The sequence below is a fragment of the Mixophyes fleayi genome, chromosome 11 (assembly GCF_038048845.1).
Source record: "Mixophyes fleayi isolate aMixFle1 chromosome 11, aMixFle1.hap1, whole genome shotgun sequence".
NCBI lineage: Eukaryota > Metazoa > Chordata > Amphibia > Anura > Limnodynastidae > Mixophyes > Mixophyes fleayi.
In genome coordinates this window covers 63116286-63141709 of record NC_134412.1, presented here as the reverse complement: position 1 = coordinate 63141709, position 25424 = coordinate 63116286, and the positions used below count along the sequence as shown (strand labels likewise).

At 42.5% G+C, this 25424-nt stretch overlaps 1 protein-coding gene across 1 annotated transcript in view; it reads right to left on the bottom strand.

Annotated features, from left to right (window-relative positions):
• Nucleotides 1-373: 373 nt before the first annotated feature.
• LOC142107561 (uncharacterized) overlaps nt 374-25424 on the bottom strand; it is a 34248-nt gene continuing 9197 nt past the window's right edge. The window contains exons 6-10 of the mRNA XM_075191061.1: nt 25079-25135; nt 11496-11570; nt 10840-10905; nt 10416-10627; nt 374-516 (exon numbers count right to left, since the gene is read on the bottom strand). Of these exons, the coding sequence (XP_075047162.1) occupies nt 10439-10627; nt 10840-10905; nt 11496-11570; nt 25079-25135 (387 nt within the window). The 3' untranslated portion in view covers nt 374-516; nt 10416-10438. The remainder of the gene's footprint in view (nt 517-10415; nt 10628-10839; nt 10906-11495; nt 11571-25078; nt 25136-25424) is intronic.

The window sequence follows — 25424 nt, the reverse complement described above, 5'->3', positions numbered from 1 at the left end:
CTTCAAGGCTGCCGGCGGCTGCACAATATGTGCAGGTCCGCTCGGCAGTGACAATGTGCTGCCTGGCTGCTGTGATTGTGTTTTAAACACAATCAGAGCAGCCGGGCAGCACACTGTCACTGCCGAGCGGACCTGCACATATTGTGCAGCCGCCGGCAGCAAGCTCCCCCCCCCTGGATCCGCCACTGCTTGGAGCGCAAATTAGTTTTGTTTATTTACATATTTACATATCGCTATCCCTACCCATTGTTCTTATCTGTAATTTTGCAATCTTGTTGTATACTATAGCCCCTATTTACAGCACTGCAGAAGCCATATGGCGTCTTATAATTAAAAGATAATATTAATAATAATAATTACAGTATAAACTAAATGCAGTTCTACATGGCTACTTTATTCATTGGGAAACAGTAAATAAAAGTAAATCATTGACAGTTGTTTAGAGAATTTATCAAGAAAGATTCACTCTAAGGACATATCGACTTCTTGTCCTGCTCAGGCAAATCACGGTGGTGCCTGGAAAATAAAATTATGGTTGAAGGTAATGTCATTGTGTGTTAGGAAAACTACAGTATCTTATAATACATTATTAGTTATAGAGTAAGCAACGTGATTTTAAAATAATAATCAGTGTTAACAGTTCTATCACAATGCACCAATGTTCCCTCTAAGCTGAGTGGTGAGAAAAGGAAAGCATGATAAGTTTGTGTTAATGAGAGCTGACCACTGAAGAGATATTTTGAAAATCTGCTGCTATCCGCAGCCCTGCACAATGGATTTGTACAAACAAAATCAGTTTATAACACTATTATTTCCAGATCAGCTTAGATTGGACAGTGAAATGCACACAATAACATTTGATGCCAACATTTAAAGGGGTGAACCAGTTCCTGTATGAAAAAAATCATTGTTTTCAGCAATCGTGACTGAAGAAACATCAGAAAACTACAAATATGAGGCTTTCCTGGCAGAAAAGAGTGGTATGTGGTTAATTACAGGTCATTTGTTACATCATGTAATTGACTTCCATACCATTATGTGTCTCCAAACCCATGATATGAAAAGTTTCTAAAGCATCACTAAACCCAGTGGCATTTTGCTCCAGATCTTTCTCTCTCCATTAAAGAGCCACTAAGTATACCAAGAGTATACCAAGAGTATACCAAGTTACCTGGCATATTCTTCTTTTTTTAAAAAAAATAAAATATTTTATTCATTTTCAACACATTCAATACCTATCAAACAATACATGTTATTAAAAGAAGGCATTGACAATAAAAGAGAGAATAAACATTGAAGAAGGCTCACAGGGGTTGAAGAGGGAATTGACAGATTGAGGGGGAGATGTTCATCATCATCATCATCATCATTTATTTATATAGCGCCACTGATTCCGCAGCGCTTTACAGAGAACTCATTCACATCAGTCCCTGCCCCATTGGAGCTTACAGATGTTGGAGGTTTATCTTATTTGTGATGTTAAAGTAGTTTTGAAGGAGAAATAAAGTGATATTTAAGAGTGGAGAGGAGTATTTAAGTCATGTGTATATCTGGAGGGGTTGGTGTAAGTCACCAGGACTGTTGTAAATTGGGAATTATAATAATGAGATGTGTCATACGGTTGTTAGTGGAGGTTCGGCTTCATAATGATTCATCCAGGAAGATCATGTGTTTTGGAAATTTACTTGTGTCATTAAGAAAAGCTGATATGCTTTCCATTCGATAAACTGATCAAATTGTGTTGATGGTGGCAGATATTGTGGGGGGGCGGTTCCAATATGCAGCTATTAGACATTTAGCCCCACTTAAGATATGTTTGATGAGCTTTTGCATAGACTGGATGGTGTCAGGCAACGGTCTAGGAAGAAGAGAATATAGCGGGGAGCAGGGCCGGATTAAGGGAATGGAGGCCCCTGGGCTAAGAGGGCCTCCATTCCCCCGTGAGGGCCCCCCCCCCCCGTGATCCGAGCTGCCCGCACCCCCCCCCCCCCCGTGATCCGAGCTGCCCGCGCCCCCCCCGTGATCCGAGCTGCCCGCGCCCCCGCATCTCCCCCCTTCCCTGGCACTTACCTCCTTCTCCAGCGCGCTGTATGCTTTTTACTGAGGAGATCTCGTGAGAGTGAGACTCACAAGATCTCCTCCGTAAGGAGACTACAGCGCACCGGAGAAGGACCGCAGTGAAAGTGCTCAGCAGCATTGATCGCGCCGGGGGCGCCCCCGTCCCAGACCGATCAATACTGCTGCTGAGCATTTTCAAGGGCCCCCTGGATGCCATAGGCCCCTGGGCTGTAGCCCAGTTAGCCCTATGGTTAATCCGGCCCTGGCGGGGAGTCAGGCATTTTAACCCGAGCAATAGATTCAATAAGAGTATGGATTTGTAGCCAATAGGGTTGTATATTCCACCAAATATGCAGCAAGGTACCACGCAACCCACATCCTCTCCAACATCGTTCTGTGGAATTAGAAATTAGGAAATATAGCATGTAGATGGGAGGGGACCAAATACCATCTATAGAAGAGTTTGAAGGAATTATTCTTTATTCTAATTGAAATTGATGCCTTAGTTAAATTAGATTTAATTTTTGACCACTCTTTGGGAGTCAGGGTCTCTCCTGCATCCTGTTCCCAGTATATTTCATGGGGTTCTTTATCTGGTAGACTAAAGTTGTTAATCAGTTGATACAGAGTAGATATTGGGCCCCTGGTATTTGGAGAATTGCGACACAGAGATTCTAGAGGCGAGCATTGTTCCGAGAGGTGGTGGAGAGAAAAAATGATTTGGAAATATTGATAGAATATTTTGTGTGGTAAGTCTAATCGTGTCTTGAGAGCTGAGAATATAGGGAAAAATGTCATTGGGGCTAGGTCCCATACAAAGAGTTAGTTATGCAAAGTCCAATGATGAAACATTTTATGGTCCAAACCTGGTGCAAATTTTTTATTGTTCCACAGTGGGAATGATAGAGGATAATTAGATCACAATTTGTATGACCTGGTTACCTGGTCCCATATGGAAATGGAAAATTGTGTTGTGGGGAATTGAGCTAATCGTCTGGTCCTGTGTTGGGGTGGGATCCAAAGCAGTAAATAAGGAGAGTATAACTGAAGCATATCAGACTCAATAAGAGTCCATACTCTATGATAGGGGGGGCAGTGCCAAAGAATAGATTGGGACATGTGCGTTGCTTGATAGTATTTTAATATATTTGGGAGGCCAAGACCTCCGTTAATTTGATGTTTAGTAAGAATTTGTATTCGTACCCTGGATTTACGTCCCGCTCAAATAAATTTGGAAAGTGTTTGTTGCAGGTGCTTAAGTACGTGTGTGGGAACTGGGATTGGAAGAGTTTGCCACAAGTAAAGTAGTCTGGGTAAAATGTTCATTTTGACAGAGGCCATGCAGTCAATAGAGGAGATAAGGAGTTTATTCCATTGTGCTAAATCAGATTTTATTGTGTTGATGAGTCTAGGAAAGTTGTTGAAACACAGTTGGGAGTAATTCTTTGTTAGATAAAACCCCGAGATACTTGATCTATTTATGTTGCCAGCGTAAGTTACAATTAGCTTTGAGATTTTGAAAGTCCTGTTGAGGCATATTAAGGTCCAGGATTTCATATTTATCTGCGCTTATTTTATAGTTTGATAGAGAACTATAGTTAGATATTTCTTTAAAGAGGTTAGGTAGGGATATGTGCGATTTAGATACTGTTAATATAACATCATCTGCATATAGCGCAATCTTATGATCTTGAGTTTGTAGGGATGCCTGTGATGTCAGGGTTATTTCTAATTTTCACTGCTAGGGGTTCCATAATAAGAGCGAAAGGTAACGGGGATAGAGGGCATCCCTGGCATATTCCGTTGTTTATGTCAAAGAGGGGGCTACGTGTCCATTAGCTAATACTGAGTCTGTAGGATTATGATATAGGGCTGATATTCCTCTATTCCCCTTGGATCCCATGCTGATCAGGGTATGCTGCATGAAAGGCCAAGCCACTCTATCAAAGGCCTTTTCAGCATCTAAAGCGACTACTAGAGCAAGAAGAGATGTACTGTTAGCTATATGGATCAAGTTAATTATCCTTCTGCTAATGTCGGAAGCCTGCCTTCCCGGTATAAAACCAACTTGATCTGGGTGGACAAGTGAGGGGAGGACAGTACCCAATCTATTTGCTAGTATTTTTGAAAAAAGCTTTAAATGTACATTAAGAAGAGATATGGGTCTATAACTACTCGCCTCAGTTGGATCTCGATCTGGTTTGGGTATAATCACCATTCCTGCTCCAGTGGTGGCCCGGTCAAATTTGCCTCCCTCTAAGATGAATAACCCTGTGAGCATGGGGATCAACTGGTCAGCAAATTTTTTATAGTATATAGCAGTAAACCTGTCAGGGCCAGGGGCAGACTGACATTTTAATGTTTTGATAGCCTTAGTGATCTCCTCTGATGTGATTTCCTTGTTGAGCGATGCTAATTGTATTCTAGGGAGTTTGGGGAGTCAACATGAGCGAAGATAGATCTTAATATTTTCCTTAAGCAAGTTTGGATCATCCATTGTTGCGTGCAAATTGTAGAGGGAAGCATAGTATTCCTGAAATCTCTGTGCCATATTTTGAGGGTCATAAAGGAGAGAACCTGTGGATGTTTTCAGTGACATTATTTTATTTCGTGTGCGCCAGGCACGAAGTTTACATGCAAGAATGGTATCGGCTTTATCTCCTTTTTCACAATATTTTTGTTGGACCCATAAAAGTGTTTTTGCAGCCTTTTTGGATAATATTTGATTTAGTTGCCCTTTAAGTGATAAGATTTTGGTATTCAAATGTTTTTTGGGATGGATTTGGTAGAGTGACATTGTTTGTTGTATTTGTTGCTCTAGAACCTGTATGCGCTCTTTCTCTTTACGTCTCTCTGTCGCTGTCATTTTGATAAGTGTACCATGGATCGTAATCTTATGGGCTTCCCATAGAATAGATTGTGATATCTCTGCAGAGTTATTGTGAGCAATGTAGTCAGTGATATCCTGAGATATCTGATGAATATGCTCTTGATTAAGGAGTAATGATTCATTGAGACACCATCTGGGGCAGACTTGTGAATGCTGAGCTAAAAGTAGCAATAATTCAATAGCTTCATGATCAGACCAGGACACAGGAAGAACCTGGACCTCCCTTAGTTTCTGAGTTGTTAAGTGGTCTACAAAAAAATAATCTATTCTTGAATATAAGTCATGGGGGGCCGAATAATGCATGTAAGCTCTGGCTGAGGGCTACAATATTCGTAAGGCGTCGTATAGATTGTATGATTTTAACTAGGCTTTTAGTTTACAGGATTCTTTAGTATGACCTGTATAGATGTGTGTTTGGGTGGATCTATCATGTGTTGGATCTAGTGCAATATTAAGTCCCCTCCTATGATAGTCGTGTGATTTGTAGAGTCAGATAATTGTTGAAAGAAGTTGGCACAGAAGGCTCCCTGCTGCACGTTTGGAGCATATATTGCAGCTAAAGTTACTGCAGTTTGGCCTAAAAACCCTTTGAGGATAATATATCTATCAAGAGCATCATAAATCTATGAGTCAATAGTTAGTGGAACTCTATGGTGTATTAATGTATTGCTGTGCCTCTACGTTTCACATTTGCAGATGAGTAGTAAGCATGAGGATAAGATTTAGAAGCTAATGTGGGATGTGAATCTTTAAAATGTGTCTCTTGCAAAAAAATTAAGTCTGAAAAAATAAAATACTATTGAAGTTAAAAAAATTAAGTCGGGGTCTTGGCGTTTAAAAAAATGTAATGCCATTGTGCATTTATTTGGTGAATTTATACCATTGACATTAAGAGACAATATTTTGAGAGACATGGTGGTTTAAAGTTAGTGGCAGAATCTTCGTTAGTGGTGAGAAAGGTGACTTTGTGCGAATGGGTTGCGGGTAGGGCTAAACACACGAGGAGGAGAGGGCGGGAAGGAAATGGTGACCCTGAACTTAGAGCGAGTATCAGGGTCTAAAAAAAAAGCGATACAGTGAACTGTGTGATACCATCTGTATGATAGTGAAGATGATACGGACGGAGGTTATTTGTTGGGCATATGGCGAATGGGTCAAATCTGCAAATAAGAGAAATTCCGTGCACATGGGTGCAAGTAAAAGAGGTGTGGATTTTGGAGATTAACCCATAAATATTGATCAAAGAGATATAAATAACATAATATGAACAATAGGTAAATTGAAACTAAAACATTTCAACAATATAAACATTAATTGTATAAACAAGTATAATTAACTAAAACTGGACAAACTCACTTAACTTTAGTCAGAGAATAAGTGGGAACTCCAGATCTAAAGTTACTTAATTTGACACCTCACTTTCTAACTAAAAATTCAACAGAGAAATGGTGTGGGCATATTATCTAATCTCACATAGGTTTTGAGTAAAGTAGCGCACGCAATGAGCTTGTGAATAATTTTAAATACCAGAGAAACATTTAATAGTAGTCATAGTTAGTGTAAAAAGATTACTTAAATCTCATAGGAAATTTAATAAAGAGAACAAGAAAACTGGAGTCAAGTTATATTCCTGCTAATGCCTGCTGATAATGCCTGCTACCAAACAGGAGTCGGAGCAGAGGATCTTTGTTGAGACAATGCATTTGAAGTGGAAGACTCAAGAGTTCTGTAGGAGGCTGAAATTTTTGAGCAAGTCAAAGCCTTGGTCTGGTGTTTTCACCGAGTGGTTTTGGCTATCTTTGAAAACGATTAGTTGGAAGGGAAAGCCCCATTTGTATTTGACTGAGTGGTTATATAAAACTTTCGTTACATTGATGAGATCTCTGCGTTGTTTCAGTGTTGAAGGAGCAAAGTCCTGGTACCAGGGCCGCCATCAGGGGGGTACGGGGGGTACTGTTATACCGGGCCCGGGCTCACCAGGGGGCCTGGTACAACAGCGCAGCACAGTCTTACCTGGGGCCCCGCTGGTCTCCGTTACTCTGTCTTCAGGCTGGCTGTCACCGTGACAGCCAGGCACCAGGATGCGATCACAGGGGTGGAGGATTCATTGCACCTGCGATCATGTGATCTAGCTGTCACAGGCAGATCACATGATCGCAGGTGGAATGATTCCTCCACCCCTGCGATCGCATCCTGGTGCCTGGCTGTCACGGTGACAGCCAGGCTGAAGACAGAGTAGCGGAGACCAGCGGGGCCCCAGGTAAGTCTGTGTTGCTTTTGCTCATGGTGGGGCGCTCATCGGGGGGCCGTACTAGGCCCTATGATTACTGAAGGCGGCCCTGCCTGGTACATCTGCAGATGTGAGCCGGCATATGAGAATGATTGGATATTTCTGGCTGATTTAATATTCAAATCAGTGTATATGTATAGATCAAAATCAATTCAAATATGTTGAGTAGCACTTTAGAGGGCTTCCCAATAAATGTTAAGACATGTGAGTCACTGTTTAACACATTAAAATGAGATTGGATTCCCCACAATCATTGTATTTATAGTGGAGGTAACATCTTGTGTCACTTTGTTATTGAACAGTAAATCTTGCAAAATTATTAGTAGTTTTAGGTGGGAAAGGCTTAATATCTCACTGTGATCAAAATGTGTTGTGGTGTACTGTGAATAGTTCACTACAGTTTAAATATACTAAGTCACCACTTGATGGCAGTGTGCATCCAAGTTAAATCACAGCATCAATCAGATCGTGTTGTTCAGAGAGCTACCAGTAGATGGCAGAACAGATGTTACTGCAATAGTATACACAGACGGTGATCAGAAGGAGGAACCCCCCCCCCCTTTCCCCCCCAAAAAATAAAACAAAACCCACAGATCGTTTAAAAAGGGGGCATTTCTTATAATGTTTTCTGATGATGTTGAACAAGTATAGCAGTGCTATAGGGATGAACAAAAAAACTGAATACACAGGTAGTGATATATGTTAAGTTCTCTTCAGTTTAGGATCCCCTGTCACGCTGTGTTACACTGTAATTACAGTTGGAAAGGTGTTTTGGTGCCAAGATAAAGTTATGCAGTTAGACTGTAATAATTGTTCAATTAAAGTGGGTATAATTGAAATATAATCTGGTGATTATGTAATTGATCTATCAGTGATTTGTGAGGATTATTACTGCGATAAGGGAGTGAGCACACAGAAGTATATCACAGTGAGGACCAGATAATAGGTGGTTATGGTGTCCGGAGATCTATTAGCTATCAGACCTGTCAGTTCAGCAACAAATGATCCTAGATGACAATTAACAGGAGATTGTGCAATGCTGTGTCTCTGACCCAGAGGAAGATCAGACAGAGAGGTGCTCAGTAACTGTCATGCAGCACCAACCTCTATGAAGGCAACACTCGCCGTTGGCCAGATCTCTAGCTTCTCGACACAACTTTATGTCCTCTCAAAGGTAAACTGAAGCAGAAGGATGTCAGCTTAATCTGTAGAGATATACCTACAGCAGGCAAGGTTTGTTCGTGTGGCTGGAGGGTCCTTTATGTTAATGTGGAGAGGTACCCCGCGGATGAGGTGCCCGTGAAGAGGGAGAAGAAGGAAAAAGAAGGAAATTAATCACCGTTCCAGTGGTGAGTATTCTCCTTCTTTCCTTGCAGGTCCCGGTGGCCATGGGCAAGTGAGCCAATCAGGGCTCACTTCCCACTACTGGCCAATCGTTGGGCAGACATTTGCACTTTTGGTGCCGTCGCAAGCCAATCAGGGCTCGCGGCGATGACCAATGATGTCAGTGCGTCCATGGCTTTATAAGCCGCTAGGCACTGCCATCTTGGCAGAACAGTCTGGTGGCGGAGGGAGATGGACGTCGCTGGAACGGCACCAGAAGCAAAGAAGACACCGCAAGAGAAGCCTGCCGGAAAAAAGGAAGAAGACCCGGGATCAAGCCAAAGAAGAGCTCACCAGCGGGGAGTTCTTTTAAGGGCTAAGAGCCCCCTGCAAAGAAGACAACAGGGACACAAGCGCCAAAGAGGAGAAAAGGTGCCACCGGCTGGAGGGTCTGGAAGACCCGAAGATGGCGAGCCAAGCAGAGTTTCCTTCGCGGAACAGGTGAGTATAAAGATACTTAGGTCGAGCATAAAGCCTTTAGGCTTTTTCCCGGGCACTAGACCTGTGCTGCGCTAGATGGGCATAAGGCGCTGGGCAGTTAGGTGCAAGGTAGGTTTTGTTATGGGGCACGAGGCCCTCAGCGTAGGCAGGGCTCGAGGCCCTTAGAATAGGCAGGGCTCAAGGCCCTTGGTTCAAGCAGGGCATGAGGCCCTTGGTTCAGGCAGGGCACAAGGCCCTTGGTTCAGGTAGGGCACGAGGCCCTTAGGCTAGTCTGGGCTTTAGGCCCCAGTGAGGAAGGGTAGCAGGTCCTGGGGTTTATCTGGGCGCAAGGCCCATAGCTAGAGTTAGCAGGACGCAAGGCCCTTGAGAGTGTAGCAGGGCGCATGGCCCTTCAGTGTAGAGAGGAGCAGGCCTATAAGTGAGTGGGACGCTCGGTCTCTGGTTGTGTAGGGGACACTTGACATCTAAAGTCCTGAGCCCCCCAAGGCGAGTGTAACAGCTGGAGTTCGGGCCGCGGGCAGAGGCCTGTGGAGCAACCGATTTCAGTGGACCCGGGCGGCTGAGGATGTGTCAGTGGGAGATTTCTGTTTGAGGAGACAAAGGGTACGGTGCATCCCGTAGTGGTCCCTTAGGATTTGGTGAGTACCTGGGGTGTTGGGGAAGGGATTGTTGTGTGTGGCTTGGTCTCCCTTGTCTTACATGCATTGGCTGTCAGACAAGGTCTTTGCTAGACCCCTGTGAGTGAGAACCCCTGGAGAAGCAGGGATAGAGGGAGTCACCGTTTTACACCCGCTTCCATGAGTATAGCCCGGCAAGGGCTGGTCTCGTGGTGCACTCACCTTGTGGAGCTGCCCCTCCCATATTTCCCCTTTTCCTTACAGCATAACGAGTGACCAGAGCCCTTTTCCCCTGCTGCGTTTTGGGCTCCATCTTCTCACAGTATTCCTGATCTGAGGCTGTCACAGAAAACAAATGGCGTGAATGTGTCCTGACAAGATGATATCGGTATTAGTAGTGTTGCACCTCACTTTCGGTTACTCAAGTGGGACTATACAGTTGTTCGATAGATCACTAGTATTTTTGTGATGGTATCAAGAAAGGTAATTTAAGATAAGTGGATTGTTTGTAGGGATATATGGAGAAGTTCTTATACTCTTCGTTTTTATACAGTACAACAGTAGATGCTGACTGGAATGTGGTGTCAAACATATAAACCATAATAATATTAATAATTATATATTCCATTTCTAGAGTTCCAAAGTGACTATAAGCTTTTCTGTTGGATGGATGGGTGGATAGAAAAGTTCAAGTTGTTTATGTTTAATACTTACTATAGGAAAATAAAATATCTACCTGGAATTAGTTGTAGAGGTTAATCAACCAGGTAGTCCACCAATTAGTCCAGTAAGTACTCCAAAAACTTCTTCAGTCAAATGAGTTACTAATTTACCAACAGTGCCAAGAAGCGTGCCAACAAACCTAAAATGTTCTAGATCAGGTTTAATTCCACAGAATCTGGCAGTATTTTCTATAACGAATTTACGACAGTTACCAAGCAAAGGATCCTGAAAAAGAAAAAAAACACTGTCACAATGCTTTTCTTAAAAGTGTTCAACCAGTAATATTTTTGTTAATTTTTGCATGTAATTTTTTGGAAATGTATTATTTGTTCATTTGACAAGAAAAATGAGCATTTAAAGGGAAATCTAACAACCTGTTCCTTGAACCAAAAAAAGGTTGCACTCCCCTGATTTATATGAATATTTAGCATAATTACCATACTAGAGAGCTGTCCATTGAGTACAGCGACAAGATCGAATCTATCGTGGGAATAAATCTTAGCCTGAAAAAGAACGCAAAATAACACATTTCAGTGTTTTTTTTATAATATAAATACTATATTCATAATCACTTAAACCATACTAATAAAATGGTGATCATTTATATTTCTATATTAAAAGAAGAAATTCACAGAAGTGAAAAAAACATTGTAATAAACTTGGAAAATCTTCAAGGAGAACATAACATACAGACAACAGATAATCTACACATATTCATTTTAAAATTAAAAGTAATCAATAAAATTACTTTTCACTGTGCCAGTTTTGCACTAACATTACAGAACTTGTTGTCTATGAGAAAAAAAAAACATTTAATGGATGTTACATAAATGTCATTAACTGTGCTGAAAAGTACAGCACAAGAGAAGTGTTACAGTGCTTTGAATCAAACAGACAAACAAAACATTTTGCACTGTGTAATTTTAAAATAAAATGTGCATTGCTAGGCACAAACATTGTTCGGATTGTCTCTAAATTTCTCTTCACAAATATTTTTATTTGTTTACTTTTTATGCAACAACAACCTTATCAAGTTTGCATTGCAGGCATTTTGATACATTAATGCAGAAAAAATGAAATATAATTAAATTACCATTGCACAATGTAGAGCCTTAAAAAGATCGTCAATGGTTACAACAACGTCCACAGCTATAGTAGGATTGTTAGTCTGAAACAAATAAACAGATATGTATCATCATCATCAACATTTATTTATATAGCACCAGTAAAATCCACAGCACTTTACAATTGGGAACAAACACAGTAATAATACGATACTGGGTAATACATACAGACAGAGAAGGCCCTGCTCGCAAGCTTACAATCTATGGGACAATGTGTGCTGGGGGAATTTGTCTGTGTTTTTTCCTTTTAGGATAACCCCACCCTTTCATGCACCTGTTATAGCCTATAAATTGATTTGAGCAACTTCCAGTTCTTTATTTGTCTGAGAGGCATGTTGGTGTCAGTAGCTGAGGGGGAGTACTGACATTGGATTGCTATTTGGAGGTTTCTGGGGTACCTCTTTGGTAAGTTAGCTCTCAATTTAAAAACACATATGTATGGCCCAAATATATGGGACTCTCATTGTTTAGAGTAGGACCACCCTATTAGCAAAAGCACCGTGGAGAGGTGGGTGGCTTAAACATACATTTGCAAATGTGTGCAACCGAGACTTTTGCATTTTTATCTACAGTAGAAATAGCAGATCTGTTGCTGGCTATAGCAGTGTGCTGGGGGAATTTGTCTGTGTTTTTTCCTTTTAGGATAACCCCACCCTTTCATGCACCTGTTATAGCCTATAAATTGATTTGAGCAACTTCCAGTTCTTTATTAATCTATGGGACAATGAGAGTTTGATACATGAGGGTAAGTGCAACATATTGTATATTGGTCCAGATAGAATGCAAAGGTAAAAAGAACTTAGTGGGCTATATGATCCAGTCACACAACAATGTTAGTCATAGGGTCGTTGTTGTGTGTTAACTATGTACAATGTGGTTAAGGAATATTATAAGCTTGCCTGAAAAGGTGGGTTTTAAGAGAATGCTTGAAGGTTTGAAGACTAGAGGAAAGACTTATTGTGCAAGGGAGGGAATTCAACAAAGTGGGTGCAGCCCGAATAAAGTCTTGTAACCGAAAACGGAGCATGTGATGAGAGATGCAGATCTTGTGCAGAACGAAGATGTCGAGCTTGGAGATATATTAAGACAAGTGATGAGATGTATGTTCATGCAATTTTGTTGATGGCTTTGCATGTTAGAAGAAGAATTTTATGTTGGATTTGATGTAGAGACTGACAAAGTGGCTCAGAGTGGCTTCAATTTGAAGGGAAAATCAATCTAGTCGTAGCATGGAAAATAGATTGTAGGGGTAAGAGTCTGATTTGGGGAAGACCAGTAAAGAGGGAATTGCAATAATCAATGCAAGAGATGAAGAGTGAGTGAATTAAAGTTTTGCAGTGTTTTATGTGAGATATGTATGTATTCAGAAAATGTTTTTTAAATGCATGCAACAATGTAGACAAATAGAGTCGATGTGGGGAACAAAGCAGAGTCAAGGATTACACCTAGGCAGCGAGCTTGCGGGGTGGAATTTATGGTCAGGTTGTCAACAGAAATAGAAATGTCAGGCAGGAAACTTCTGTTGGTGGGTGGGAATAATGTTAACTCTGTTTTTGAAAGATTGAGTTTGAGTTGGCGAGAGGACATCCAAGATGAAATGGTAGAAAGACAGTCAGTAACACGGGACAACACAGACAGCAAGAGATCAGGATATAATAGATAAATTTGTGTATCATCCACATAGAGATAATACTGAAATTCAAAGGAGTTTATTCGTTTTCAAAGAGAAGTAATGTATATAAAGAATAGCAGAGGACCTAGGACTGAGCCTTGTGGTTCTCCAACTGATAAAGGAAGCGGAGTTGGATCCAGAGAAATTAACACTGAATGAGCAATTATATAGGTAGGATGAGAACAAGGATAGGAGAGTGTCTTGAAGGCCTAGGGATGTAACGTTTCTAAGAGGAGAGAGTGGTCAATGGTGTCAAATGCAGCAGAGAGATCCAGGAGAATTAGAAGATAATAATGGCCTTTAGTTTTAGCTGTGATGAAATCATTGACAACCTTGGTCAACGCAGTCTCTGTGGGTGGTGTGAGCGAAAGACTGACTGAAGAGAATCCGATAGATTGCTTGCAGTAAGAAACTGTGTGAGGTGAATGCAAGCAATTCTCTAGAGAGGCTTGGAGGGACATGTAAGCTAAGTAATAGGGTAGTAATTTGAAAAATGAGTTTTTTGTTTTCTCAGAATAGGAGCAATCACTGTGTGCTTAAATATTGATGGAAAGATACCAGTGGAGAGAGAGAGAGATTACAGATTTTTGTTAGAGGTGGAATGAGCACAAGGATCTACTAATTTGTGAGGGTGTAGGATCAAGAGGACAGGACAGGAGTTAGAGTAGAAAGATAAAAAGGGAGTAAATACATTTTCTTCATTCGTGGGATCAAATGAAGAGAGGGTGTCAGATGGTACTGAGAAGGAATTGAACTGATTAATTCACATGATAAAGAACTGATGAACATTTACAATTACCGTTTAAGGATAGTACATATGTGACTTTTATGTTTCATAATCAAACAGTGCTACTTACTGACAGTGCTAATTATGATGCAACAAGCAAAACAAATATGTAAAGAGAATAATGTCATGGTCCTTATAAACAAATTAGTTATATTGGTTTAAGTAAGTCAAATTAATAAAAGCAAATAATGTAAACCATTTGAAAAATCAATACTTTAAAAACTGGTAGTCTTTCTAGTTCATTGAGTAATCTTAACTTATTTGACAGGTATTAGAACTTCTTTATTGGTCTGGATTCTAATACACCCAATCTGAAAAAATTAGCATGTTATTTTCACATACAGTACACGTCATGAGTATGTATGTGGCAGAAATCTTTCTCTCTTTCAACTTTGTTGTACAATAAAATTAGTTTTGCCAACTATGTCAGAATGTCAGGGAGACTCCTGCATTAGGAGAGACCTCCCAGACTCCAGAAGAACAGGCAATTCTCCAACACATCACAGACCTGCAGCAGGGTGGGTGGGGACATGCAGCAAAATTGCAACACTAAGCCCTGCCAACCTCACTAAAACACATTGTGGCAGATGTGTATCCACATGAATTGTGCCATCATGCATCTGCAGGTCAGTTTACTGATTTGAGTGGGTTTTGTTGAGGTGATGATCCCCTCCCACTTAATGTCATGAAACACATTTTCAGACACAAAATCTCTTCCTCCCATCACTCCCCGGACAACTCTACCACTCCATCCTCCTCTCCCTCCAGCCACCACCTCTTGGGCTCCTTCCACTCCACTATGGGTGAAAAAATGTGCTTTCTTATATTATCCTCTCCATCCTCAACCTGCCCCTGGATCCCATCCTCTCTCACCTCCTTCACTCCCTTTCAATCACTGCCTGCTCCAAACTGGCTCAGCTCTTTAATCTGTCCATCTCCACTGGAATCTTCCCCTTATCCTTTAAACATGTTCTTGTCTCACCCATTCTTTAAAAATTCAATCTTAACCTCACATCACTCTCTAACTACAGCCCCATGTCTTTTCTTCTTTTCGCCTCAAAATACTTGAGCACTTTGTCTATAACTATCTCAACAGCTACCTCCCTAACAACTCCCTCCTTGATTCGCTCCAATCTGGATTCTGCTGCCTCCACTCCATAGAAACTACCTTGACCAAAGTCCCCAACAATCTTCTCTCTGCCAAATCCAGGGGCGACTTCTCCTGGCTTGTCCTCCTGGACCTGTCTGTGGCCTTTGACGCCGTGGATCACACTCTCCTACTCCACACCCTTCACACCATTGGCCTTTCTGACACCAATCGTTTGTGGTTTACCTCCTACCTCGCCAAATGCTACTTCCCTGATTCTATCTCTGGCTCCTCGTTCCCCCATCCATCCTTCCCGTAGGAGTCCCACAGGGTTCTGTTATTTTTCTGTGAACACCTTCTTCCTAGGTGAACTCATCAGTTCCTTTGCCCTCTGGTACCACCTCTAATCAAATGACACTCAATTCTACCTCTCATCTCCTGATCTCTCCCCTTCACTCCTTTCTCAGGTGTCCAGTTGCCTCTCTGCCATATCCTCCTGGATGTCCTTACGCTGTCTCAAACTTAACACAGTCAAAACTAAGCTCATTGTCTTCCCTCCATCAAGATTCTTGACCCCTACTGACGTCTCTATCCCTGTTGACAATACCACTATCTCCTCTGTTCCCCAACACCACTGCTTGGGTGTCATTCTTGACTCCACCCTCTCCTTTGCCTCTCACATTCAATCTCTTGCCCAATCCTGTCGCTTCCAGCTTTGCAAATTGCCCATACCTGACCCTTTCTATCCCATGATGCCACCAAAACTCTTATTGACTCGCAGATCATTTCTCCTCTTGACTACTGCAACCTTCTCCTTACTGGCATCCCCCCTCTCATCTCAATCCTGTTCCATCTACATATAATGCTGCAGCTAGACTTAACTTCCTGACTCGCCACTCCACATCTGCCTCCCCTCTCTGCCAAACCTTACACTGGCTCCTCTTCCCCTAAAGAATCCGCTTCAAATTCCTAACCCTTAAGTTTAAGGCCCTCTCCAACTAACGATTAAACTAAAAAAGATGAAAATATAGTGCTGAAAGCAATCTAAATACAAATCCAACGCAGATAAAATAGCAAATGATTTTAATTATTAATAAAATAAGATCCTTAAAAATGTAAAGTGCCACAAAACATAATCACGCTGTAGGACAAATATATTCACACCATTCTAATAGGATAACATCTATGTATGGAAGTTCAATTAATTGTAAACCTCAATTACTTCATAAAACACATTTAAACAACCAACATGAAAATAGGTTATTTGAACTCAGTGTAGAGCCCTCTCTAACTCCACTGATCCCTATATCTCCAACCTCACCGACATATATACTCTCTCCCTCCCTCTACGGTTGGCCAATGACTTTCACATTTTAGCCCCTCTGGTAACCACATCTCACTCCCTTTTCAAAGATTTTTCCCATGCTACCCCCCTCCACTGGAACGATCTCCCTCATTCTATAGACTACCCCCTAGCCTCTATAGCTTCAAACGGTCATTGAATGGTCACCTGTTTAGAGAAGCCTTCTTTCCTCCACATAACCATTTCCCTATCTAGTATATATCACCCTCTTTCATCCTCCATTTCTCCCACTTGCTTCTTGCCCTCAGATCCCCTTACATTGGCTCACCTCCATGTGTCAACCGTTTGTCTGGCCCTTTAGATTTAAAGCTCTAGCAAGCAGGGCCATCTTCCCTCTTGATCTTATTACCCATAACTTTTGCTCACTAGCAACACTGCGCACCTCCTCCTTGGGTTCTCTGTCTGTTAACTCAACACCTCTATTATTTTTGCACCTCTTTCAGTGGCTCTAAACCTGTTAGTTGCGCCCATGCTAATGGGCACAGTTTCAGCCTGCGCTGAACATACCTTTTGCAACCCAGTAGCTGTGTTGAGAGTTGTAGTGTTATTTGTTTACTGTATTGCACTGTTATACCATTTACTGTCTTGTTGTTTCCTCCTCCATCACACTAAACAGTCCCCCTCTGCCCACCATCACATTTAACAGCCCCCTCCTCTGCCCTCCATCACACTTACCTTGTTACAGCTGCTGTGGAGACTCCTCCCTGTAAACATGGGACGGCACCTGTCATGTGACACGTCCCATGCCCTCCTTTCTTACATAACAGCGCCCCCACTCTGCCCTCCTTTTCACATAAAAGCCCCCCACTCTGCTTTCCTTCTCACATAACAGCCCCTACACTCTGCCCTCCTTCTCACATAACAGCCCCTACACTCTGCCCTCCTTCTCACATAACAGCCCCCCATGACCTCCTTCTCACACAACAGCCCCCCCTCTGCCCTCCTTCCTATATAACAGCCCCCCCACTCTGCCCTCCTCACATAACAACCCCCCACTCTGCCCTCCTTCTCACATAAAAGCCCCCCACTCTGCCCTCCTTCTCACATAACAACCCCCCACTCCACCCTCCTTCTCACATAACAGCCCCCCTCTTCCTTCCTTCTCACATAACAGCCCCTACACTCTGCCCTCCTTCTCATATAATATCCCCCCACTCTGCCCTCCTTCTCACATAACAGCCCCCCCTATGCCCTCATTCTCACATAACAGCCCCCCCTCTGCCCTCCTTCTCACATAACAGCCCCCCCACTCTGCCCTCCTTCTCATATAACAACCCCCCACTCTGCCCTCCTTCTCACATAACAGCCCCCCATGACCTCTTTCTCACATAACAGCCCCCCCTCTGCCCTCCTTCCCATATAACAGCCCCCCCACTCTGCCCTCCTCACATAACAACCCCCCACTCTGCCCTCCTTCTCACATAAAAGCCCCCCCTCTGCCCTCCTTCTCACATAACAGCCCCCCCCCCTCTTCCCTCCATCACACTTACCTTGTTACAGCTGCTGTGGAGACTCCTCCCTGTAAACATGGGACGGCACCGGTCATGTGACACATCCCATGTCACTGCAACTGGCCACAGAGTTAAGGGGAGGCGGAAGGGACAGAAACAGATCCTCGGCCAGCCACAGTAAGGAAGGTGGCTGGTCCAGGAGGAAGGGCAAGCCACCTACTGCATGCCACCCCCCCCTGCCACGCCCGGTCCGGGGACAAAGGGGGGGGGTGCTCCACATAATTTTTTTAAAACCTTAGTAGAGACATTAGGCGGCCTACTGAAGCCACTGGCCTACTGGGAAAAGTCCCGGTATTTTATATGGCCAATCCGCCCCTGCGTGCAATGGACTCAGTATTTGAAATCTTATTATATTCATAGCAAAGTATCAGTTGCGTCATCTACACACTGTTCAAAATCATAAATCATGGAGCATTTTTTTCTTCCAAATGGTCTAAAATATATCTATGGTTATTTAAAACTGATGATTCTCTACGGTTTGCTGTCATGATTTATAACTGCAATTTTATTAAAGGTAAAGCCCATTGGGTATTGACTTTAATAAAATTGCCAATTTAAATAATGACAGCAAACCACTGAGAATCGGAGGTTTTAAATAAACGTTGATTGATACATTTACCCCATATTTACGCTCTCCAGAAAATACAAGGAAGTGTTAGGTATCATGAACATTTTGCCATGTCTGGTGAACATATCCAAAAGTGAAAATATTAGATACTTTAATCTATCTAACACTTGCTATAGCATCTCTATACCCAATATATAAAATAAATTAAAATTAATTTATTAAAGAATCTAAGAAAAAGTGCCAATGGTTAAATACTGCACAATTGCTAGATTACAGTTGTGAAATATAATAGGTATCTCAGTCAATGTGACATACACATTTCAGTTAAACACCAATAAAATAAACTAGCCATACATCATTCCCAAAGGACTATAGAATAGCAACATGTGTATTTTTCAACAAAATAAAATAAAAATGATATTTGCAAAATTATATGTTTCCACAGAAATCATTATAATAAATTAAAATAACACATACAGAAACAAAATACTAGGTGCTCATGACTGAGACAGAAAACTGCCTATAGGTTTCAACTAAAAAAAAAGAGACCTAGCAACATTGCAAACTAAGGATGAGCGGGCTCGGATTCCGCTAATCCGAGCCCACCCGAACAGTGCGGATCCGACGGGATCCGAGCACTGTTCGGGTATTTCCGGCGCCAAAAAATGAAAGTGAGGCTCTGAAGTCCAAGTCTCGCGTTGGATCTCGCGAGACTCGGATTGCATAAATTCCCCGCTAGCGGCCGCCATTTTCATTTGGGCTGTGATCAGGGTAGAGGGAGGTTGTAGGGTAGTGGTGCTCCTGCTCCTGTGTGATCAGTCCAGTGGTGCTTTATTCTTTCGTCCTGTGCTCTGTCCTGCTGAGTCCAGTGGTGCTTTGGCCAGTGTCTGTCCTGCTGAGTCCAGTGGTGCTTTTGTCCTGTGCTTTGTTCTGATAAGTCCATAGTAATTTTATAATTATTAACAAATCTTAAAAAAAAAAAAAAATGATACAAAAATAATTAACAAAAAATATAAAAAAATTATTTCAAAAGTATGAAAAAATTTCTGCAGTCCAGAAATATTAGTACTGCATTACCTACGTTCACTGTTCTTGCAGTCCAGAAATATTAGTACTGCTAAATTTACCTACGTTCACTGTTCTTGCAGTCCAGAAATATTAGTACTGCTAAATTTACCTACGTTCACTGTTTCTGCAGTCCCAAAAAATAGGTACTGCAATCTAATTTACTACGTTCACCGTTTCTGCAGTCCCAAAAAATAGATACTGCAATCTAAATTACTACGTTCACTGTTTCTGCAGTCCCAAAAAATAGGTACTGCAATCTAAATTACTACGTTCACTCTTTCTGCAGTCCCAAAAAATAGGTACTGCAATCTATATTACTACGTTCACTGTTTCTGCAGTCCCAAAAAATAGGTACTGCAATCTAAATTACTACGTTCACTGTTTCTGCAGTTCCAAAAAATAGGTACTGCAATCTAAATTACTACGTTCACTGTTTCTGCAGTCCCAAAAAATAGGTACTGCAATCTATATTACTACGTTCACTGTTTCTGCAGTCCCAAAAAATAGGTACTGCAATCTATATTACTACGTTCACTGTTTCTGCAGTCCCAAAAAATAGGTACTGCAATCTATATTACTACGTTCACTGTTTCTGGAGTCCCAAAAAATAGGTACTGCAATCTAAATTACTACGTTCACTGTTTCTGCAGTCCCAAAAAATAGGTACTGCAATCTATATTACTACATTCACTGTTTCTGCAGTCCCAAAATATAGGTACTGCAATCTATATTACTACATTCACTGTTTACGCAGTCCCAAAGTGTGTGTGGTTTAGGGGTACGCTCTCTTGTGCTGCATATAATGGAGTACAAAAATTTGGAGGATAAAGTAGGGAAAGAGCAAGACCCACTTCCTCCTAATGCTGAAGCTGCTGCCACTAGTCATGACATAGACAATGAAATGCCATCAACGTCGTCTGCCAAGGGCGATGCCCAATCTCCTAGTAGAGGGCATGTAAAATCCAAAAACCCAAAGTTAACTAAAATTAGTAAAAAAAGAAAATTCAAATCATAGGAGGAGAAACGTAAACTTGCCAGTATGCCATTTACGACACGGAGTGGCAAGGAACGGCTTAGGCCCTGGCCCGTGTTCATGACTAGTGGTTCAGCTTCACCCAAGGATCTAAGCCCTCCTCCTTCCCACCCCTCTAAAAAATTTAAGAGACTTAAGCTGTCATCAACAACACAGCAAACAACTCTGCCTTCTAAAGAGATGGCATCACAAATCTCCAAGGCGAGACCAAGGGTGTTGGTGGTTGCGAAGCCTGACCTTCCCATCACTGTACGGGATGAGGTGGCTCCTTTCACCATTTGCAGCACGCCCTCTGCATATGCTGGAAGGATCACCCACAGTGCAGTTACAGATTTGGCTAGTGAAGGTGTGAATGTTGTACACCGGGAGGAGGATATTGATGTAGCTGACGCTGAGGAGGAACTTGACTAGGAGGATGCTGATGTGGTTATCTTAAATGAGGCACCAGGGGGGGAAACAGTTGTTGTCCATTGGATGAAAAAGCCCATCGTCATGCCTGGTCAGAAGACCAAAAAATCCACCTCTTCGATCTGGAGTTATTTTTATCCCAATCCGGACAACAAATGTATGGCCATATGTAGCTTATGTAAAGCTCAAATAAGCAGGGGTAAGGATCTTGGCCACCTAGGGACATCCTCCCTTATATGTCACCTGAAGAACCTTCATAATTCAGTGTTTAGTTCAGGACCTGTGGCTAGGACCGTCAGCAGTCCAGGGATACCTAAATCCCTTGGTCCTTTTGGATACACACCACCAACACCCTCCTCGTCAACTTCCTCCACGATCTCCATCAGATTTAGTCCTGCAGGCCATGTTACCATCCAGACTGAGTCCTCTTCAATCCGGGATTCATCCGAGCAATCCTGCAGCGGTACGCCTACTACTGCCGCTGCTGCTGGTAGTCGGTCATCTTCCCAGAGGGGAAGTCGCAAGAACGCTACGTCTTTCACCAAACAGTTGACCGTCCAACAGTCGTTTGCCATGAGCACAAAGTACGACAGTAGTCACCCTATTGCAAAGAGGATAACTGCGGCTGTAACAGCTATGTTGGTGTTAGACGTGCGTCCAGTGTCCGCCATCAGTGGAGTGGGATTTAGACGGTTGACGGAGGTATTGTGTCCCCGGTAACCAAATCCCGTCTAGATTCCACTTCACTAGGCAGGCGATACCCGGGATGTACAGAGAAGTACGAAAGTGTCCTCAGTGCTCTGAAAAATGCGGTTGTACCCACTGTCCACTTAACCACGGACATGTGGACAAGTGGTTCAGGGCAAACGAAGGACTATATGACTGTGACAGCCCACTGGGTAGATGCATTGCCTTCCGCAGCAACAGCAGCAGCTGCATCAGTAGCAGCATCTTCACAATGGCTGCTCGTTCCAAGGCAGGCAACGTTGTGTATCACCGGTTTTAATAAGAGGCACAATGCTGACAACCTTTTAGAGAAACTGAGGGAAATAATCTTGCAGTGGCTTACCCCACTTACACTCTCCTGGGGATTTGTGGTGTCAGACAACGCCAGTAACATTGTGCGGGCATTACATATGGGCAATTTCCAGCACGTCCCATGTTTTGCCCACACCATAAATTTGTTGGTGCAGCATTACCTGAAGAGTGACAGGGGTGTGCAGGAGATGCTTGCGGTGGCCCGCAAAATTGCGGGACACTTTAGGCATTCTGTCAGTGCCTACCATAGACTCGAGCAACATCAAAAAAGGCTGAACCTGCCCTGCCATCACCTCAAACAAGAGGTTGTGACGCGCTGGAACTCCACCCTCTATATGCTGCAGAGGATGGAGGAGCAGCAAAAGGCCATTCAAGCCTACACAGCCACCTACAACATAGGAAAAGGAGTGGGGATGCGCCTGAGTCAAGCGCAGTGGAGACTGATTTCCATGTTGTGCAAGGTTCTCCAGCCGTTTGAACTTGCCACACGAGAAGTCAGTTCCGACACTGCCAGCTTGAGTCAGGTGATTCCCCTGATCAGGCTGTTGCAGAGGCAGCTGGAGAAAGTGAGGGAGGAGCTGTTAAAGCATTGCGATTCAACAAAGCATGTAGCTCTTGTGGATGAAGCCCTTCGTATGCTTTGCCAGGATCCGAGGGTGGTCACTCTTTTAAAGTCAGAGGAATACATTCTGGCCACCGTGCTGTATCCTCGGTTTAAAGCGTATGTTGTGTCTCTGTTTCCGGCGGACACAAGTCTACAGCGGTGCAAAGACCTGCTGGTCAGGAGATTGTCCTCTGAAGAGGACCGTGACATGCCAACAGCTCCTCCATTTTCTTAAACACCTGTGGCTGCGAGGAAAAAGCTCAGTTTTCCTAAAAAACCCGCTGGCGGGGATGCTGAGAACATCTGGTCCGGACTGAAGGACCTGCCAAATATTGCAGACATGTCTACTGTCGCTGCATTGAATGCTGTCACAATTGAAAAAATGGTGGAGGATTACTCTGCTGACACCATCCAAGTAGACATGTCATACAGTCCTTATTTTTACTGCAGGAAAAAAAGGCAGTTTGGAAGCCCCTGTACAAACTGGCTATATTTTACCTGAGTTGTCCCCCCTACAGTGTGTACTCGGAAAGAGTTTTTAGTCCAGAGGGGAACCTGGTCAGTGAGCGTCGAAGGAGGTTGCTTCCGCAAAACATTGAAAAAATTATGTTCATAAAAATGAATAATCAATTCCTCAATCAAGAACAGCACTGCCCTCCAGAGTCTACAGAGGGACCTGTGGTTGTGGAGTCCAGCGGGGACGAATTGATAATGTGTGAGGATGAGGAAGTACACACTGAAGGGGGCGAGGAATCAGAGGATGAGGATGAGGACGACATCTTGCCTCAGTAGAGCCAGTTTAGTTTGTACAGGGAGAGATGAATAGCTTTTTTTGTGTGGGGGCCCAAACAAACCAGTCATTTCAGCCACAGTAGTTTGGTAGGCCCTGTGGCTGAAATGATTGGTTTGTTAAAGTGCGCATGTCCTATTTCAACAACATCAGGGTGGGTGGGAGGGCCCAAGGACAATTCCATCTTGCACCTCTTTTTTTTCTTTGCCAGCTCGTTTTGTGGGGGTCCAAACAAACCAATCATTTCAGCCACAGTAGTTTGGTAGGCCCTGTGGCTGAAATGATTGGTTTGTTAAAGTGCGCATGTCCTATTTCAACAACATCAGGGTGGGTGGGATTTCCCAAGGACAATTCCATCTTGCAACTCTTTTTTTGGCATTATGTGCTCTTTGGGGCCTAGTTTTTCAAACTGCCATCCTGTCTGCCACTGCAGTGCCACTCCTATATAGTCATCCTATGGCAAAGCGGAGAACTGCAGCCGTAACAGCTATGTTGGTGTTAGACGTGCGTCCGGAGTCCGCCTACTGTGCAGTGAAATTTAGACGGCTGATGGAGGTATTGTGTCCCCGGTACCAAATCCCGTCGAGATTCCACTTCAAAAGGCAATCCAGAAATATTAGTATCAAATATTAAACTACGTTCACTGTTCCTGCAGTGTAGAAATATTAGTATCAGATATTAAAGTACGTTCACTGTTCCTGCAGTGCAGAAATATTAGTATCAGATATTAAACTACGTTCACTGTTCCTGCAGTGCAGAAATATTAGTATCAGATATTAAACTACGTTCACTGTTCCTGCTACATCAAAAAAGCATGAAACTGCCCTGCCATCAACTAAAACAAGAGGTAGTGACGTGCTTGAACTCCATCCTCTATATGCTGCAGAGGATGGAGGAGCAGCAAAAAGCCATTCAAACCTATACAGCCACCTACGATGGGCCACGTGTTTGTGCCGCCCACTTGTGGCGCTTTGCTTTGACATCCAGCTACCTCGGAGCAACCTTTTGGACTAAAAACAATATTGTGAGGTGTGAGGTGTTCACAATAGACTGGAAATTAGTGGAAATGAATGTTATTGAGGTTAATAATAGTGTAGGAGTGAAAAAAAAAACCCCGAAATATGGATTTTAGCACTTTTTATGCTTTTTTTAAAAAAAATCAGAACCCAAAACCCAAAATCAGAACCAAAACCTTTCGTGGGGTGTTTTGGCAAAACAAATCAGAACCCAAAACCTCAAGCTAATCAGAACCCAAAACCCAAAATACCAAAAGTGGCCGGTGCACAACCTTATTGCAAACCATTGTAATGTGTAGTCCTTATTCAAAAGCAAACACCAAACAAATGAACATATATAACTGGTAGCATCTCTGTCTTGCAAGATTAGCAGCTAGCCAGTCTACAAAGAATGTAAGGTGAGATTAAGTAATGGAGATGTGAAAGGTCTCTGCCCTTTCATATATATTCTTATACAAGGTGCTTCTTTGAGATAGGGGGTAAACTAAGTAAGGAGCAAAGTATGCAGGCATACATTGGGTAAGTATGTAACATTTTAAATGCTTAAAACTCTGCATCAGAGAGTACTGTAATAATTGTAGTCCGACTTAAGATTTTATAAACTTACCCGAAAAGCTTCAATCACTTTAGCTCTATTTTCTTTATTCATTTTCAGACATTCCAACTATTCACAAAAAATATGATTTTAATATAAAGAACACATCTTTCCTTACATAAAAAGAGACACTTTACATTCATGCACAGTTTACATGTATAGCATTAGTCTCTACACTTTAATCATAATGTGACTTAACAATGAGTCATGGAAAACTATTCATCTGCATGTATCCTATATTCTAATTAAAGACTACTTGGACCTTGTTCCTCATATATCCATATTTAGTCACGCAATGTGATGCTATATAGAATATTGTGCCCTCACATAAGAGGGGTTAACAGCTCAATACTAGGAG